Source organism: Nannospalax galili, unplaced genomic scaffold (assembly GCF_000622305.1).
Source record: "Nannospalax galili isolate Female #2095 unplaced genomic scaffold, S.galili_v1.0 scaffold263, whole genome shotgun sequence".
Classification (NCBI taxonomy): Eukaryota; Metazoa; Chordata; class Mammalia; order Rodentia; family Spalacidae; genus Nannospalax; species Nannospalax galili.
In genome coordinates this window covers 2698319-2716918 of record NW_008350402.1, presented here as the reverse complement: position 1 = coordinate 2716918, position 18600 = coordinate 2698319, and the positions used below count along the sequence as shown (strand labels likewise).

The 18600-nt window shown below is 39.5% G+C and overlaps 1 protein-coding gene across 1 annotated transcript in view; it reads left to right on the top strand.

Moving 5' to 3' along the window:
- The window catches only part of Reck (reversion inducing cysteine rich protein with kazal motifs), a 57887-nt gene that overhangs the window by 11120 nt on the left and 28167 nt on the right, over nt 1–18600 (top strand). Inside the window, exons 3-7 of the mRNA XM_029570730.1 lie at nt 3550–3583; nt 6075–6202; nt 6297–6366; nt 9161–9428; nt 13118–13297. Coding sequence (XP_029426590.1) covers nt 3583; nt 6075–6202; nt 6297–6366; nt 9161–9428; nt 13118–13297 — 647 coding nt within the window. The 5' untranslated portion in view covers nt 3550–3582. The remainder of the gene's footprint in view (nt 1–3549; nt 3584–6074; nt 6203–6296; nt 6367–9160; nt 9429–13117; nt 13298–18600) is intronic.

Sequence of the window (18600 nt, the reverse complement as noted above, 5' to 3'; positions counted from 1 at the left end):
TTGAAGTTCCCTCTACCCAGGTGTGTCAAGTTGACAATTGAAGCTACCTGGCACAGTATTTCTCCTTTCTGACCCTGATCTGTGACTTCTGTCAAGTAAAAAAATTGGATTAGATGATCTTTGATGCTTGAAGTTTTTGTTTCCATTAGTACCTCTCTTATAGGCTAAGTGATCCACAAGGCTGACCAAGAAGTGACATTTTCTTTATTTGTAAGGCCAAAATTTAAAAATTCAACTTGAACAAATTTAAAAACCTAAGAACAGAGTTTTTGGTTGTTGGTGTGATTGAATTGTCATCTGGGTCCTTTGGGGACCCAAGGAGATCTGGCCTGTGTGCATCGTTTCTGGCCTTTACTCACTAGATGCTAATCACATATACACACACACCCCAGTTGTGATAACAGAAAATGCCCCCTAGGAGGCATAATCACCCTTGGTAATAGCTACTGCTTTGGGGACTTTTTTTTTTTTTTTTTTTTTGGTCTTTTTGAGACAGGGTCTCCCTGTAACCCCAGCTGTTCTGGAACTCGCTATGTAGACCAGGCTGCCCTGGAACTCACAGAGATCCACCTGCCTCTGCCTCCCAAGTGCTGCGATTAAAGGCGTACACTACCATGCCCGCCTTGCTTTGGAGACTTTAATAATTTCAGTTCAGCATGGTGGCACATACCTTTAATTCCAACACTTGGAAGGCAGACACAGACAGATCTCTGTGAGATAAAGGCCAGTCTGGTCTGCATAGCAAGTTCCAGGCCAGCTGGGGCTACTGGGAGATCCTGTCGCAAAACAAAACAAAAAGAATAATTATAAGCTAGGCATGGTAGTGAATGCATGTAATTCCAGTACTGGGGAAACAAAGGCAGAAAGATTGATGTAACTTCAAAGCCAACCTGGTCTAAATTGCATAGCGAGTTCTATGCCAGCCAGGGCTACATAGCAAGACTATGTCTCAAAAAAAAAAAAGGGCTGGAGAGATGGGTCAGTGGTTAAGATCACTAGCTGCTTGTGCAGAAGGCCCAGGTTCAATTCCCAGCACCCACATGATGGCTAACAACCGTCCATAACTCAGTTCCAAGGAAATCTGTCACCCTTGCCCTCTTATAACCTCCAGGGGCCCTGCACAACACGGATGCACTTACATAGATGTGGGCAATACACTCATACATATAAAATAAAAATAATAAACAAAATATTAAAAAAAAACAGGAGCTAGAGAGATGGCTCAATGGTTAAGAGCACCATCTACTCTTGCAGAGAACCTGGGTTCAGTTCCTAGCACCCCCTTGGCAGTTCACAACCATCCATAATTCCCCTTCTAAAGGATCTGATGCTCTCTTTTGGCCTCTGTAGGCATAGCACACACCACCATGGTGTACTTAACATACATGCAAGGCAAAATAAAAACAATTTAAAAAATCTACAAGGATCTCCCAAATGGAGCTCAATTCTTTCAATCCAGCACAGCCAGCTAGATAACAAATCTTCAAGTATAAAGGCAAAAATAGTCAAAACCAAAAGGAACCACCATATTATTAGAAAGAAAAGGGCAGGAACTGGAGAGATAGCTCAGGAGTTAAAAGCACTGGCTACTCTTTCAGAGGAACTGGGTTCAGTTCCCAGCAGCCGTGTGATGGCTAACAACTATTGGCAACTCCAGTTCCAGGGGATCCAACACCTTTTGGCCTGTGTGGGCACTTCATGCACATAGTACACCACACACATGCAGGCAAAACACTCATACACATAAAATTTAAATAAATTTAAAAATTTTTAAGAAAGAAGGGCAATAAAAGTGTCATTCATTGCCAGGTATGGTGGCGCACGCCTTTAATCCCAGCACTTGGGAGGCAGAGGCAGGTGGATCTTTGTGAGTTCGAGGCCAGCCTGGTCTCCATAGTGAATCCAGGACAGCTGGGACTACAGGGAGATCCTGTCTCAAAAAGCCAAAAAAAAAAAAGTGTCATTCATTAAGTCAGAAATTGCTAGAGAGTTGGTAGCATACTACTTTTTAATATTTGCTTAGATTATTTTATTTTGTAAATGTTCCTCAGGCTGGTGGACAGGAATGAAGAGAAATACAAGCAAGATTGCTCTTAAGAATACTAAGAATATATTTGCTTTTCACATATTTCTATTGTTCCACAAACTCTAGCAGAAAGAATTCATGCTGGGGAATTCATTACCTGTGCCTGTGAAGCCTAGGGATTTTATTTTATTTTAGTTTTACTTTAAATAAATAAATCAAGTGTGGCTTTTTCCTACAATGGGGTATTATTAGATAAAGAAAGTGGATGCAGTGCAGCTTTGCCAACTATATAAATCAACTTTGGGCTTTTTGAAACAGGACTTACACTGTAGCCTAGAATGGCCTTAAACTACTATATAGTCCAGGCTGGTCTCAAACTGATGCACTCCTCCTACCTCAGCCTCTCAGCCTTTGAAACTAAGTTTTCAATGTTAATAAAGCTGTTGTGGTTTGTTTGCTTGCTTGCTTACTTGTTTTTTTTTTACTTATTTATATTTTTCCCTCTTAGGATTTTTTGAGACAAGTTCTCAGACTCACTGTGTAGCCTAAACTGGATTTGAACTCATGATCCTCCTGTCTCAGCCTCCCAAGTGCTGGGATTACAAGCATATGCCACTATCCCTCCCTGAAGCTGGTCCTTAACAAGTGCAGTCACTTAGCTATATAGTGATTTAGCTAAAACTATCTTGATTTGACAGTAAGGATACATTTGCTTCCCTTCCATGTTTTACGTATGCTGATGTGTTTAATAAATGATTCTCTTCCGGTTATGAGTGATACAACTCGTAGCTGACAAGTCCTGAATATCCCAATGGTTTTAGACAAGGAGTTTTTGGGGTTTGTTTTTGTTTTTCTTTGTCTTGTTTTCTCTTATTTTCCCTGCAGTGACTTAATTACAGGATGTTTTCTGAATAGTAAGACTTCTAGAAACAATAATTCTGATCTCGAGCTCTGTTTTGATGCCTTCTATGGTCTAGGACAGGTATCTTTTCTTGCTGAGGAAATGTTTCCCCTCAAAAATGCTAGTGAACTTCCTAAACTGTGATCTTAGAAAGGCTACATAAGAAGCATTTGAAGCCGTATATAAAATATTAATTTTTGTATTATAGGTTGAAGCCTTGGATGTTTGGATGATTCTATTGCACAGTCATGTCTGAAAACAATCAAAGGTGCTATCTAAGGTCACTTCAGTCCTAAAGTATAGTGATTTAATGAATGGAAATTATTTTATGTCCTATAAGAAGCAGTTGAGATTAATGCATTGTCCCCTCCACACATACATACCTTAATGCATCAATACATCTTACAAAAACTTGGCTTGCTGTTTCAGTGTATCGCTCAGTGTGATCCCCAGTATGTGTTAGAAGATGATTTCCTTCTCATCAGGGAATCATTTCATAGCTTCTATGTTTTCAGCCTTAGACAAAAAGAATAGTTTGTTATCTTGATTTCCGTATAACTCTAAAATGGTATAAAATTAGAAATTCTGTTTGTTAATTTATTTGTTTTTCTTTAATTTACAGAATGCTCTTTTCAGTTGCATTAGCAGAAATGAAAGTAAGTATTTTGTTGATGGTTATACACAGTCCAAAGAACAAGACCGTTTACAGAACATGATCAGCAGTTGAACTGCTGATTCCCCAGCCCCTGGCATTATACCTGTTAATAAGTCATCTGGAGGAATGTGGACACAGTACTCTGCTAGGCAGTTGCCTCTGGGGTGTTCAAGTCACTCATGCATTGTGACAATCCCTGTGTCCCAGTTACAGATTTATAAAGCAGACACTAGGGGTATATGTGGTAGAAGATAATACCAGTAATAAAGTCGCCTTCATGGGTTGAGTACATCCCTGTTGTGTAGTGTAACCCTTGCCCAAGACTGCCTCTTAGTTCATTCAGCAGACATTTAGTGAGTGCTTGCTTGGTGTAAGGCAGACACACATCTGTGGAGGACATAACCTCTGGACAAAGAATTCTAAGCTAGACTAGGATGTGAGGTAGAGCCCTGATAAAATGCTACAGTTAGAGGAAAGGGATTGTACTAAAGGGGTGTTTAGAGGTGACTTCATGGAGTTGGTAAATAAACTGTGCACAATGGTAAAAAATAAAAATAAAAAAATGGACAGTGGAGATTGGAGGAACAGCAAACCACATGAAGGGATTATCAAGAGCATCAGTTAGAGAAGGGAAAAGACACCCAAGGAATAGTTATTTGGATTAGCTTGGTAGGGTGGTATATTAAAGAATAGCAAGCTGCCTGTACTTCTGCCCTTTCAAACTGAAGCTTAGTTCAAAATGTCCCAGACTGTCTTTGGCATGCAATCTTAGGTCCTCCTACACTGCCTGGCAAGGGAGCTAACCTTACAAGGGAATCAAGATAGGCATCGGGTCCTGTTTTACCATTTTTTCCCTCACCATTCCCCACTACCACTTCTAATTTATTCCTAATTTATCCCCATTGGGATTTATGCTGATAAATACAACCATAATTGTTCTTTGTGGGGCTAGAGAGGTAATTTAATTGAGAATGTGCACTTAGCATATCTAAGACCCTTATTGTGGTCCCCAGCACCACACATACAAACTAATAGTGAAAAGTAATCACTCATTGTGATGAACTCAGACTCTGGGAATAGGCACAACAGACTCAGGAGTAGTTCCAAGTCAAAAACAAGTATACTATAGTATGGAACAGTTTCCCAGTCCAGGGAACTGGGTCTTGTCTTACATCTATTAATACAGTCCCCTTTTTGTTAACTTGCATATGACTTATCATTATTTCTTAAAGCCACCTGAATTTCCTGTTCATTTGTCTATGGAATTCACAGGTACCTACATTCTGGTTCCTCCGTAGCCATCCCTAATAATTGTCTAGGAATTCTTAGCTGTCCCTCTGTAACCCTCTTCCAGCCACTTACCTACTACAGCTCTCTTCAGCGCTGTCCTACCCACCCCTCTTCATTATGATTCCCACACCTGCACTTCAACTGCTCATTTCTCTTCCCCTATACTTTAAATGGCAGCCTGTTGTAGTTGCTTGTTTGTCTGTTTGTTTGTTTTGGACTGGTTCTGACCTTGAATTTAAATCTTGCCTCAGCCTCTCAACTGCTAGGATGAGAAGTATGTACCACCACTCTTGGGGTAGGGAGGTTGTTGTATTGCTTGTTTGATGCTTTTGAGAGAATGTCCCATAGAACCTAGGCTAACCATAAATTCCTAATCATCCTGCCTCTATCTCCCAAGTACTATGTGATTATAGGTGTGTGTCACCACATCTGGCTTTGAATTTTTTTTAATATAAAAATATAGAGTCATTTACTTTAAACGACTTTGATTTGGCTTTTACTTGAGACAGATAATATCAGTTATGAAATGAAAACTATCACAATATAGGAATAGTCTTGCAAATATTCAAACTGTATAAAAATTTTGAGATTTTTTTTCCTTCACAGTACACATTTGTTAAATTTACTGAGTTATCCTGCTCTCTCTTAGTTTTTACTGCTCCTGTTTTATTAATGTGAGGCATATGGGTGTTGTTTTTCCTTGGTTTTGTTTGTTTTGCTATTCTGTGTAAGTCTCCACAAATACAGTGTGGAAAGAGCCTGTTTCAGTGGCTCTCAGCATACGTTCTCTTGACATTTGGGGAGGCAGTTTTGACTGTGTAAGACTGTACTGTGCTTTGCAGGATGTTTAGGAGCCCTGACCTTCGTGCCTCAAATGCCATCATATTTTCCCAAATCATCATGAGAACCAGACATACTTCCAAGTGCTTCCACATTCTTTCAGAGCCATAGTACTGCTTTTGTAGGAATCCAGATGACCAGAGAGAACGAGTCTAAGTTGGTGAATAGTGACTGTCGCATCTCCATGAGCATTCGATTGTCCCCATGACTATGCCTACAATAGAACTGATTTTGAGAGTTTGTCTTCTATGGAACGGTTTTATTTCTCAAATTCAGAAAAATGGACCATTTCATCATTAAGATGATGAGTCAATGTTAACAAAAAGATGTTTCCATTCAATATCATCTCTTTTTCCTTTTAGTGGGATCGGTGTGTTGCAGTTACGCAGGTCATCACACGAACTGCCGAGAATTCTGTCAAGCCATTTTTCGAACAGACTCTTCTCCTGGTCCATCTCAGATCAAAGCAGTGGAAAATTATTGTGCCTCCTCACACGAACTGCCGAGAATTCTGTCAAGCCATTTTTCGAACAGACTCTTCTGGTCCATCTCAGATCAAAGCAGTGGAAAATTATTGTGCCTCTATTAGTCCACAGTTAATACACTGTGTGAACAATTACACTCAGTCCTATCCGATGAGAAACCCAACAGATAGTAAGTAAACGGGAGATGTTCTCTCCTCAGATTTTGGTAAGAGTTTATAAAGAGAATGTGATATGTTCTTGTAGATATCTGCAGTCTCATTCACCAAATTCTTTTGGTGTTTAGATTTGACAGATTGGACATAATTTTCACAGCTATAAGATTCCAAGAGAAATAAGAATGTGGAGACCATAAGGAAAAGAGAATTCTCAATTTTGATGGTTGAAGAGGTCTTTGGTATGGATATTTTGTTAGGAAGTTGGATAATCATCGTTAGAAAATCAGATTACACTTTTTACCCTAGCAAGTCCATTTCTTAACATTTCCAACAAGAAAACTTAAACAAATTTGCAAAAAAAATATACTGTATATATGAATAGTAGTGTCAGAGAGAAAAATTAGAAATAACTCAAGCATGTATCAGTAAGATACTGATTAAAATTGATGGTATATCTATATAATACTTTACAACTAACAAAACATTTATAAAGAAAGAACTCCAAGAAATAGTAAGAAAAAAAGTTTCAGAACTAACAGTATAGTAATTCATTTTTAGGTTTATTTAATTGTCTCACATTATATATTTCTATAATGCTTGAACTTTTAGTAATAATCAGTTATTACTCTCATAATTAAGATATCATAAAAAGTAAGGAGAGAGTGATAATTTTGAAAAATCAAGGCCTCCTAATGCACTGCCCTTATGATTTTTTTAAGTTTCTGCCTTGTGTATCCTAGAGTCCATTTACTCATCTAGAGGTAATCAGATTTTGAAGAACTGACTTACTAACAAAACTGAGACAAGACTGCTTTGTAAGCCAGATGCCAGTGTTTTTATTTATGCTGGACTATTGAAAGACTTGTTTTTATAATCTTGAAAGCAGTGTGCTTTGTTTGGCCATAATTGAAATCAGAACTCAAGACTTTTGTCATTCTGTGATGTGGCTGTGTGGTGGAAATCAAAGATGTAACCTTCATTTGTTTTAAAGGCAGATCTGTGTTTTCTGACACCTAGACTACAGAGTGTTGCTAGAGGAAGAGATAGAAGCTTTAAAAGAAACCAAGGCTTTAAGGGCTGACCCACCTCTCTAATGTCTGTCCTAATACAGAGTAATCTAGAAAAGAAGGCTTCACACTGAGTGAGTTTCTTCAAAAGACAGACACCTGAGAAAACTACTTGAGAAAACCCCTTCTGAAGCCTGTAGTCTGGTTGGAAGTATTCTTTCATCTTCTGATTCTTTGTAGAAAATTAAAGACTGGCAGAGTGGGGGCATAGCTCAAAAGCAAAGCATGAGCTTATTAGCATGTTTGAGGTCCTGGGTTCAATCCCCAGCACCAAAAGAAAAGAAAATTACAGGCAGAAGCAAACTAATATATTGTTAGAGTTTGTTATTGTATTATTCAAATTACAGCATACATTAATCAGCTTATACAGACTTATAAAAGTCTGTGATGTCTAGTGGTCAGAGAATTATGGAGGACTTTTAGGGGAGGGAATGGGGGTAGACTTGATCAAAGTGCATTATATGCATGTATGAAATTCTCAGTTAAGAAAAAAATATATAAGAAAAGGGCATCAGGGCATTAGAGAAAACACTAATGAGGAGGGTTTCTTCCCAGCATGCTGTGCTTCCAAATCTAGCACATTTTTCTGGTTACTTCTCTCCTTTTTCAGGAAGAGTGACCTAAAAAATTTGAATAACAACATTGGCTTAACTATAAATCTTACCTAAATTTCAATATTTATATAGTCCATTTAGGATTTTTTCTTACTTTTGAGGATAGTTCTGCATATTTTATAATATGTAGTTTGCAGGGACTTGTGCTAGAAAAAAATGCATAAATCAAGTCATAATATTGTAGTCTTTAATTTATTTTTATTTTATGTGTATGTTTTGCTTGCATGTATGTAACTGCAGTATGTGTGTGCAATAGCCTCAAAGGCCAGTGGAGGGCATTGGATTCCCCTGGAAATGGACTTAAAGACAGGTTTTAACTGCCACGTTGGTGCTGGGAACTGAACCTGGGTCCTCTACAAGAACAGCCCGTGTGATTAATCATTGAGCCAGCTCCCCAGTCCCAAGTAATATTTTGAAATACATTCTTCTAACCTATTAAAAAACCCAGCTTACTTTGCTTATTGGCCTAGCATTCTGCAGTTTATCCAGTATCTCTCACACACAACAGAAAATTCCCCACAGATATTTTTGCTGTCATATGGTCTATGGAAATTAGATTTAAATTACATATAAATTTCTGCTTATAGTAAGCACATCCTTTTAAATATCGTCCTTTGCTTTCATATATTACAAACACAATTCTGTATATGTTACTTGAGATATTTTAATAAAATCAGTTGTATTTATGTTCCCCCAAAAAAGTGTGTGGTGTCTTGGAGTATGATGAAATATAGTGTTTGTTTTTGTTGCTATAAAAATGAGCCATCTGTCTTATGTCAAGAACTTAATCTCTAGACATTCCTTACTAGCAGGAAATAAGTCCACTTTGATTTACAATATCATTTCCAGGAACATAGCATGGTTTACATGAGGATTTCTTAGGTGTAGGATGACTTCATTTTTGTAAAGACAGTGCTAGAAAGCTCCTGATCAGGGACAGTGGTGAAGTCTAGAAATAGAAGCCTTGTCAAGCCTACACTACAGAGTAATGGAGGGAGAATGGGGTAGGTTCTGTGCACTGCAAAGACTCACAGAGAATAGTGTTGTTTCCACCTTGCTGCCGAGTTCTTCTCCTGAGCATATATGTTATAAAACCAGCTAATGCAGGACTTATATCCTGAATATAGGTTTATACTGCTGTGACAGAGCTGAAGACCATGCTTGCCAAAATGCCTGCAAGAGAATTCTGATGTCTAAGAAAACAGAAATGGAAATTGTTGACGGTCTCATCGAGGGTTGTAAGACCCAGCCCTTGCCTCAAGATCCTCTTTGGCAGTGTTTTCTTGAAAGCTCACAATCAGTTCACCCTGGAGTCACTGTACACCCTCCTCCCTCAACTGGCCTTGATGGGGCTAAATTGCATTGTTGCTCTAAAGCAAATACCTCAATATGTAGGTTAGTGTCTTATTTTCTTCTATTAAAATCAGTAGAAAACAGGATTTAAACTGGTGGGTATTAAACCTTGCAGATGTTACATTCTTGTTTTGTCTAGGTTTAGTATTTGGGAGATATAAAATTTGACCTGGGGAATATAGCTCAGTGGTAGAGGCCTTACCTAGCATGTGCAAGGCCCTAGGTTCAAGTCCCAGTACCAAAAGATAAACAGAAGATATGTCTTTTGTTCTTATATTCGTCAAATATTTACTGAAGATTGTATAACTAAAAGGCATTATTTTAGGGCCAGCTAGATGGCTCAGCAGGTAAAGGTGCTTGCCACCAAGCCTGTCAACCTAAGTTCCATTTCTAGGACCCACATGGTAGATGGAGAGAGCAGGCTCTCTTTTTTTTTTTTTTAGCTCTGCTCATACACACAAATAAATATAATTTTAAAATGTTTAAATGAGGCTGGGCGTGGTGTTGCACGCCTTTAATCCCAGCACTTGGGAGGCAGAGGCAGGCAGATCTTTGTGAGTTCAAGGCCAGCCTGGTCTACATAGTGAGTTCCAGGACAGCTAGAGCTACAAGGAGACCCTGTCTCAAAAAGAAAAAAAAAAAAGTTTAAATGAAACAAAGATTATATTATACATTGAGTGCTAGAAGCAGTGTGATCTAATGTCTAAGAGATAGTCTCCTTATTAAATTATGAGACTTTGGGATAGAGATGTGGGTCATTTAATAGAGTGCTTGCCTAGCATGCACAAAGCCCTCCAGCACCACATAAATGAGCTATGGTGGCACATATCTGTAATCCCAGCACTCAGGAGATGGAGACAAGATGATCAGAAGCTCAAGGTCATCCTCAGCTACATACTGAGCTCAGGGCCAGCCCAAGCCACATGAGACCTGTGTTGGAAGGAAGGAACAAATGAATGAAGGAACTTTGCATTTAAGCAATCTTTTGTTAAAGAACAATCTGAGTTGTTTAGGCATTTGTGCCAGTGGGGTGTTTGTTTTGTTGTTGTTATTGTTTATTTTTGCTGTGGCAAAATAGCTGCCATATACAAGTGAGGGATGATTTATTTTGTTCCATAGTTTCAAGGGCTTCAGTCCACATCCCCTGTCTCCATTGACTTGCTCTGAGGAGAACATGGTAGAGGCGTTTGGTAGATCAGAGGGACTCACCTCATAGCAGCCAGGAAGCAGAAAGGGATCAGAAGGGCCCAGAGACAAGACACAGCCTTCAGTAGCACCTCCCAGGGACCTGCTTCCTCCAACTAGACCCTCCAGCTAGACCCAACTTCCTAAAGTTTCCATTGACTCTCAGAATTGTTCTGCCAGCTGGGGCCACGCCTTCAGTATGAGAGCCAGTGGGGCATTATTTCATAGTCAAAACAGAGCAGTTGGTTGGGTGTTACACTTAGAGATAAAAAATTAATAATACAAATATAGACAGAGGAATCAATCTAGAGATAAAAATAAATGGAGATAACTAAAGCCATGATAAAACAGGATATAATAGAAGTTTGCCTTATCAAAGATATTTTGGACAAAAAGGGCCCAAACATTACTAGGAAATTCTGAAACAGAAAGGAGATAAGAATGAAACAACTTTTCCTTTAAATTGGATGAACTTTAAGAAGAAAAAATAGTGTCTAGGATAGTTCATTAAACTTTACCAAACATACCAAAAACATCCAAAGAAAATTAATCGAAAGAAAGGCTTAATGGTAAACTTATCCTTATGATTACGGAAATGGGTTGCTTGTAAAAGTTAATAAATGTCTTAATGAGAAGGATGCTTTGAATGCCCACAAAAAAAGGGGGGGGGAGGTGATGTGTACCTTGAGTTGCTAGACCTTGGAATGTCTGTGTAGTCCCGAAGGAGCTTCAGTAAGGAACAAGCTTTCCTCACCGTTTTTGGAATAGCGTTGGTTTTTGATGTTTGTTTGGTTGTTTACCTGTTTGTTGAAACAGGATCTCATTCTGTATCACTGGCTGGCCAGGAACTCAATATATAGGCTAGACTGGCCTTGAACCCACAGTGATCCACCTGCCTCTGCTTCCTGAGTGCTAGAATCAAAGGCTGCTGGGATTAAAGGCAAGTGCTACCATGTCCAGCCTAAGAGTTTTATTGTTTGTTTTTGTTTGTTTGTTTGAGAGAGGATGTGCTATGGTCCATGTGTTGATAACTTGCAGTCTCTCCTACCATGTGAGCTCAGACTCAGGTCTTCAGGCCTGGCAACAGGCCCCTTTACTCATCTCAACAGCCTGGAATAGAGTTCTATGTGTTGTTGAATGCTTTCTTGTCCATCAGACGCCATCTTTATAAAACTTTATGAGGTAATTGGGAAAATTTGTATAATTTCTATTTTAAATGTTAGAAACTAACTCTGAGATGTTAAATAACCTAGAAAGTTAAGGGCTAGAGAAAGCACTGACTTCCTCCTCCTCAAAGTGTGAAAGCTCCCCTGAGAACCAGGATCTGGTCTGTTTTAATCACTACTGAGTTTCCAGTGCCTTGATCAAGCATGCATGTGAAATAGGCACTCATAAACATTGGGAGAGTGAATGAACAAACTTTAAAGTAAAGATATCTTCTTCATAAGGGTAATTGAGAGCATCAGATAAAATGTGAGGACAGTAGAAAATTTTTACTTGTGACTTTATTTCAATAATATTAAATTTTTTAAAAATAATATTAAATTTTTATAGCGAGTTTTTACAAGTAAAAGTTAAAACTAATTAATTCACCATATGAAAGCATTTGGAAATGGCCTGCCAATATTCTTTGACTACAGACACACTCAAGTTTCTTTGCACTTAGCAGATACTGAAAATAAGAATTCGATGTATCAACAACAATAGTATATAGAAGCTTTGAGCATCTTGAGGAATACAAGGGCTTAAGCAAACCTTAAGTCTATAATCCCCACACACACTTTTTTCCTGGTTCTGAGGATTGAACCCAGGGTCTTGTAATCTTGGGCACATAGTCTTAACCCCTAACCATTCTTAAGAGCATTCTTAAGAGAAGCATTCTGCCTCTTATAATTGAGTATAATTATAGGGGATTATGCATTTGTGGAGGCAAAACCATGTTTCAAGTAAATATTGAAAAAACAGGGAAGATAAGAAAAATATAGGAGAAAATAATCATACCAAGGACCCAGGTTTGATTCCCAGCACCCACATGACGTCTGTAACTCCAATTCTGGGGACCCTATACCCTCTTCTGACTTCTGTGAGCCCTGCATGACATGGGTGCACCTACCTACATGTAGGCAATACACTCATACACATAAAATAATTTTTTTTTAAAGAATTGGGTTTTTTTTTGCCAGGCATGGTGGTGCACGCCTTTAACTTCTGTGAGCCCTGCATGACATGGGTGCACCTACCTACATGTAGGCAATACACTCATACACATAAAATAATTTTTTTTTAAAGAATTGGGTTTTTTTTGCCAGGCATGGTGGTGCACGCCTTTAATCCCAGCACTCGGGAGGCAGGGGCAGGCGGATCTCTGTGAGTTCAAGGCCATCCTGGTCTACATAGTAAGTTCCAGGACAGCTGGGGCTACAGGGAGACCCTATCTCAAAAAGACCAAAAAAATAATAATAAGAAGAAGAATTGGGATTTTTGTGCAGATAAAATATTCATTGGGCTTATCTCTTACATTTCTGCATTTAATGCTTTTGTTTCAGGGAACTGTGCACGAAACTTTATAGCATGAGCTGGGGCAATACACAGAGTTGGCAAGAGTTTGACCGCATCTGTGAATATAATCCAGTGGAGGTGTCTATGTTGACCTGTCTGGCGGATGTCCGAGAGCCTTGTCAGTTGGGCTGTAGAAACCTTACTTACTGTACAAACTTTAACAACAGGTAGGAAAATTATTATACATGAGGTGGAAGTATGCAATTATCAATTCACTTGTTTTAAGTAAGTAAAATACCACTTTCCTCTGATATTGTGCCTTCTGGGTTAAAGGAAAACTGTATTTCTTTATGATTTTGTCTTTAAATGCTCTTTCCCTTCTATGTAGTCTCTGGAAAGGAGGTACCGCTGCAGAGTCCCTTCCAATCTGGAAAGGAGGTTCCTTGACTTCTGATCTGGAAGGGGAAGAACCTTTGCAGAGTCCCTTCCCATCTGGAAAGGAAATCCATTTCAGAGTCCCTTCCAATCTGGAAAGGAAATCCATTGCAGAATCCTTTCCGATCTGGAAAGAAAGAACCGTTGCAGAGTTCCTTCTGATCTAGAGCTGCCTGGAACTCCCAAAACTCAGAGAATCCGGTGCCTTCGGTCCATTCTCCCTTCTACTGCACACTACCAGTGGGAACAGGTCACTACAGAATAAATCCTTGTGAACTATTTAGTCATCCAAAGTTCTATCTATGTACTATTTAATTTTTATAGGACCTCAAGCTGAGAGTGATGGTGCAGGCCTATACCCTAGCACTTGGGAGGTAAAGGCAGGACGATCAGAAATTTAAGGCAAGCCTTAACTACCTAAAGAATTTTAGGCCATTGTGGGCTACATCAAAAAAAAAGGACCTTCATTATTGGTTGTTCCTACACAGTGAGTCACTTGCTTAATTCAAAGACAGTTCTTTACAGAAGCAATTAAATTAAGAGTTTTCCTGAGGCGTCAAGAATAATAAGGGGAAAAAAAATCAGGGCTGGAGAGATGGCTCAGTGGTTAAGAACACTGACTGCTCTTGCAGAGGACCCGAGTTTGATTCCCAGCACCCACAGGGTGGCTACGAACTGTCCTTAACTTCAGTTCTAGGGGAACCTGAAGCTCTATTCTGACCTCCGTGGCATTGCACAACGTGGGTATACTCACATACATGCAGGCAATACACTCATACACATTTACAAAAAAAAAAAAAAGAACCTGAGAGTTCTTACAAAAGACCCTGGTTTGAATCCTACCACCCACACAGCAGCTAACAACTGTCCATAACTCCAGTTCCGGGGGATCCAACAGCCTCTTCTGTTCTCCGTGGGCATTGCACCACACGGGTACACTTAACCTACATGAAGGCATGACACTCATATACATAAAAATTAAAATAATAAAATATTTTCTAAAAAAGAATAATAAGAAAAATAAAAGGCCAAGGTCTGAGTCCAGAGCATGTCCATAGTTAGTAGCTAAAGAAAACAGAAAAGGGGTGTCTAGAAGACAAACAGGACAATTCCACATGAGATAGGCCAGGGAGGGACAGTTTCTAAAGAGGTAGCTGCTTTTGTGAGCTGCAAGCCAGAGATCCAGAGAACACACGAAGGAGTCATTCCACTGACCTAGAGGAAATCCTACACCAGACAGCCATTGTGACAGATGTGCTCTCTTCAAGCGTTTTTTTTTTTTTAAGACAGGATCTGTCCCTATATCTCCACTATGTAGACCAGGCTGACCTTGATCTCACAACAGATACCCACCTGCCTCTGCCTCTCCAGTGTTGGGATTAAAGGCATGTGCCACCACATCTGGCTCCAACCTATCCTTTTATTCACATTGTTACTTTGGGTAAGGAAACTGAGGTCTTTACACATGATAAAGTGTTAGCCAATAAGGACTTGGCTGAGAGACTGAATAACGTTCAAATTCATAAAATGGATGTTATATATTTGAAGTCAAAGTCATACATAATTCTGACTGCTGGTAATAGCAACACAACTTTATATCTAAATACACCCTAGACAATACCAATTATGAGCTCTGCACAAAAAGGACATGGACTGGAAAGATGGCGCAATGGTTAAAGCACTTGCTTTAGGTCCCCATCAGGTGAAGCCTCCAGAGATGGCATTTCCATGGAGGTCATTGGCCAGCCAGCCTAGCCTAAACACATTAAATCCAATGAAAGTAAATCATATAGAAATGCTCCAAAATATTCATAATTAAATGTTTCTAAATAACCTGTGAGTCAAAGAAGAAATCACAAAATAAATTAGAAAAGGCCTCCAGTTCATGGTAACAGTATTATGAGGTACAGGGCTTAGAAGAAAATTGTGTGTTTTTTTATTTCTTTAATTTATTTAATATTAAATATTTAAAAGGAAAGATTTTTTTAAATCATAATCCAAGCTTCTATATTAAGTAATTCAGAGAAGAGAAAACCAAAAGTAAGAATAAAGAATAAAAACCAGGCTGGAGAGAAGGCTCAGTAGGGTAAGGTGCCTGCTGGACAGGCATAAGAACCAACATTAAAAAAGCTGGGTGTGGTAGTACATACCTGTAACCCTAGCCCTGGGGGAAGGGGGCAGAGGTAGATATACCCCTGAATCACATCAGCCAGCCAGCCTAGCCAAATCAATGAGCTTTAGGTTCAGTGAGAGACCTTGCCTCAAAAATAATAACAGCCAGGCCTTTAATTCCAGCACTTGGGAGGCAGAGGTGGGCGGATCTCTGTGAGATCAAGTCCAGCCTAGTCTCAATAGCTATTTCCAGGCCAGCTGTGCCTACAGGGAGACCTGTCTCAAAAAAAGGACTAAAATGAGGAGGAGGGGGAGGGGGAAGGGGAGGGGGGCACTTGTACTCACTGTACATACACTCATATTAACAAGTACATAATGTATACACAGTCATGAGAAAAGAATAAAAATCAATTAAATATGAAGTTTACATTAGAGAAAATTCACAAGGGCAAATGTTAGTTATTGAAAAGATGTTTAAAATCATAAATTTTCATCAAGACTGTTAAAAGACATAAGTAAATATAAATTTACAAATTGTTAATATCAGGAATAAGTGTATCCTTGTATGTTTAAGGACATTTAAAAAAATGAGGCTGGAGAAATAGCTTAGTGGTTAAGAGCACTTGCTGCTCTTGCAGAGGACCAGGTTTGGTTCCCAACACCCAAATGGTGGCTAAGGACTGACTGTAACTCCAGTTCCAGGGAATCCAGTGCCATCTTCTGACTTTCACAGGTGTTACACACATATGGTACACATAAAAATACAGGCAAGCTGGGCGTGGTGGCACATGCCTTTAATCCTAGCACTTGGGAGGCAGAGGCAGGCAGATCTTTGTGAGTTTGAGGCCAGCCTGGTCTACATAGTGAGTTCCAGGACAGCTGGGGCTACAAGGAGACCCTGTCTCAAAAAAAAAAAAAAAATACAGGCAAAACATTCACTCATACACATAAAATAAGGAAAAAAAATGTTTAAAGAATAAAGTATACTATGATCAGTTTTATGCCACAAATCCCACAACTTATATAATGTACCTTTAAAAAAAAAACCTAAGCTAGGTGTGGTGGTGCATGTCTATAATCCAGCATTTGGGAGTTAGAGACAGGAGAATCAGAAGTTTGTCATTCTAGTTACATAGCAAGTTCAAGACCAACCTGGGCTATATGACACCCTGTCTTAAAACAAAAACCCTAACAACAAGAAGAAATAGTAAATGGGATTAGTCTACTAGAAAATACGAATTTATTTATAATTATAAATCTTCACACAAAGAAAATTAGGATTTAGATGGTTTTCCTGGTAAAGCATACTAAGCATATAAGGGAAAAACTATACAAGTATTACACAGACTCTTTTAGAAAACAGAAAGAATATATCCCAGCTCCAGCTTCGCTAAGGAGCTTATTTTGCCTTGATGTTTTGTGTCAAAATCAGTTTACTGTGTGTGGGATGTCTGTGCTTGCCTTTTTATTCTATCCATTTTTTTTAGACTAGGTTTTGCTGTGTAGGCTAGGCTGGCTTTGAACTTGCTATATAGCCCTCAGACTGGCCTCATACACAAGATCTCCTGCCCTAACCTCCAGAGTCCTGGGATTTCAGCCATCTCTGCCATACCCAGTGTCCAAAAACTATACACTTGGTTTAATTTCTGTTGCTTTAAATGTCTGAATGCCAGCACTTGGGAGTGGAGTCAGGAGACCAGACAGCTTCAGTTTCATTGTGAGTTTTAGACCAGCCTAAACCACATGAGATGCTGTCTGAAAACCAAAAAGAGGAGAAAAATTACTTCAACATAGATCATAGAACTAAACATCGAAGCTAGCAGCTATGGAGCTGGTGAGATGGCTCAGAAAAGTACTTGCTGTGCAAGAAAGACAACATTTATTATTTTTATTTTATGTGTATGGTAGCCAGCATGTATGTAAGTGCACCCATGTCATGCAGTGCCTGTGGAAGACAGAAGAGGGTGTTGGATCCTCCTGGAACTGGAGTTACTGACAATTGTTAGCTGCCATGTGGGTGTTGGAATTGAACCCAGGTCCTCTGCAAGAACAGTGTTTGACTGCTAAGCTATCTCTTCAGCCTGATAACCCAAATTCTATCCCCAGAACCAACTGTGAAAGGAGAAAACTGACTCCCAAAAGTGGTCCTCTGACCTCCACACACTCACCAAGGCATGAGCGCACACACACACACACACACACACACACACACACACACACACACAGATAATAAATGAAACAAAAAAAAAATTTAAGGAGTCAGTGGGTGAAGGCACTTGCTGCACAAGCCTGACAACCTGAGTTCAATCCCCAGCTCTCATGGTGAAAGGAAAGAACCAACTCCCCAAGATTAAATTACCCTATGACCTCCACACACATGCTGTGGCATGTGCACACCCTCACACACCACACACACATCGCAAATAACACACACACATGAATAATAATAGATAGCTGATTTTATTTTTTCAGTTTTTTAAAGCTAGCAGGTATAAATTTGATCCTACCTACCTGATAAGCTGAAAAGGGGTTTCATAAGCCAAGGAGTTTGAGGCCAGCTAGGGGCAATATAATGAAGCCTTTTTTTTTTATGTGTATGAGTGTATTGCCTGCATGTGTGTAAGTGCACCCATGTCATGCAATGCCCGTGGAGGTCAGAAGAAGGCATCGATTCTCCTGGAACTGGAGTTATGGATGGTTTGTAGCCACCATGTGGGTGCTGGGAATCAAACCCAGGTCCTCTGCAAGAGCAGTCAGTGTTCTTAACCCCTGAGCCATCTCTCCAGCCCCAGGGCCTTTATTTTTTATTATTTGTTTTGCTTTGTTGGGACAGGGTCTCCCTGTAGGCTTACCTGGCCTGGAACTCTCTGGGCCTCAGTCTCACAGAGATCTGCCTGCCTCTGCCTCCTGACTGCTGGAATTAAAGGCATGTGCCACCACACCAGCAACTGAGGCCTTTATACTATTGATGGAAACATTAATT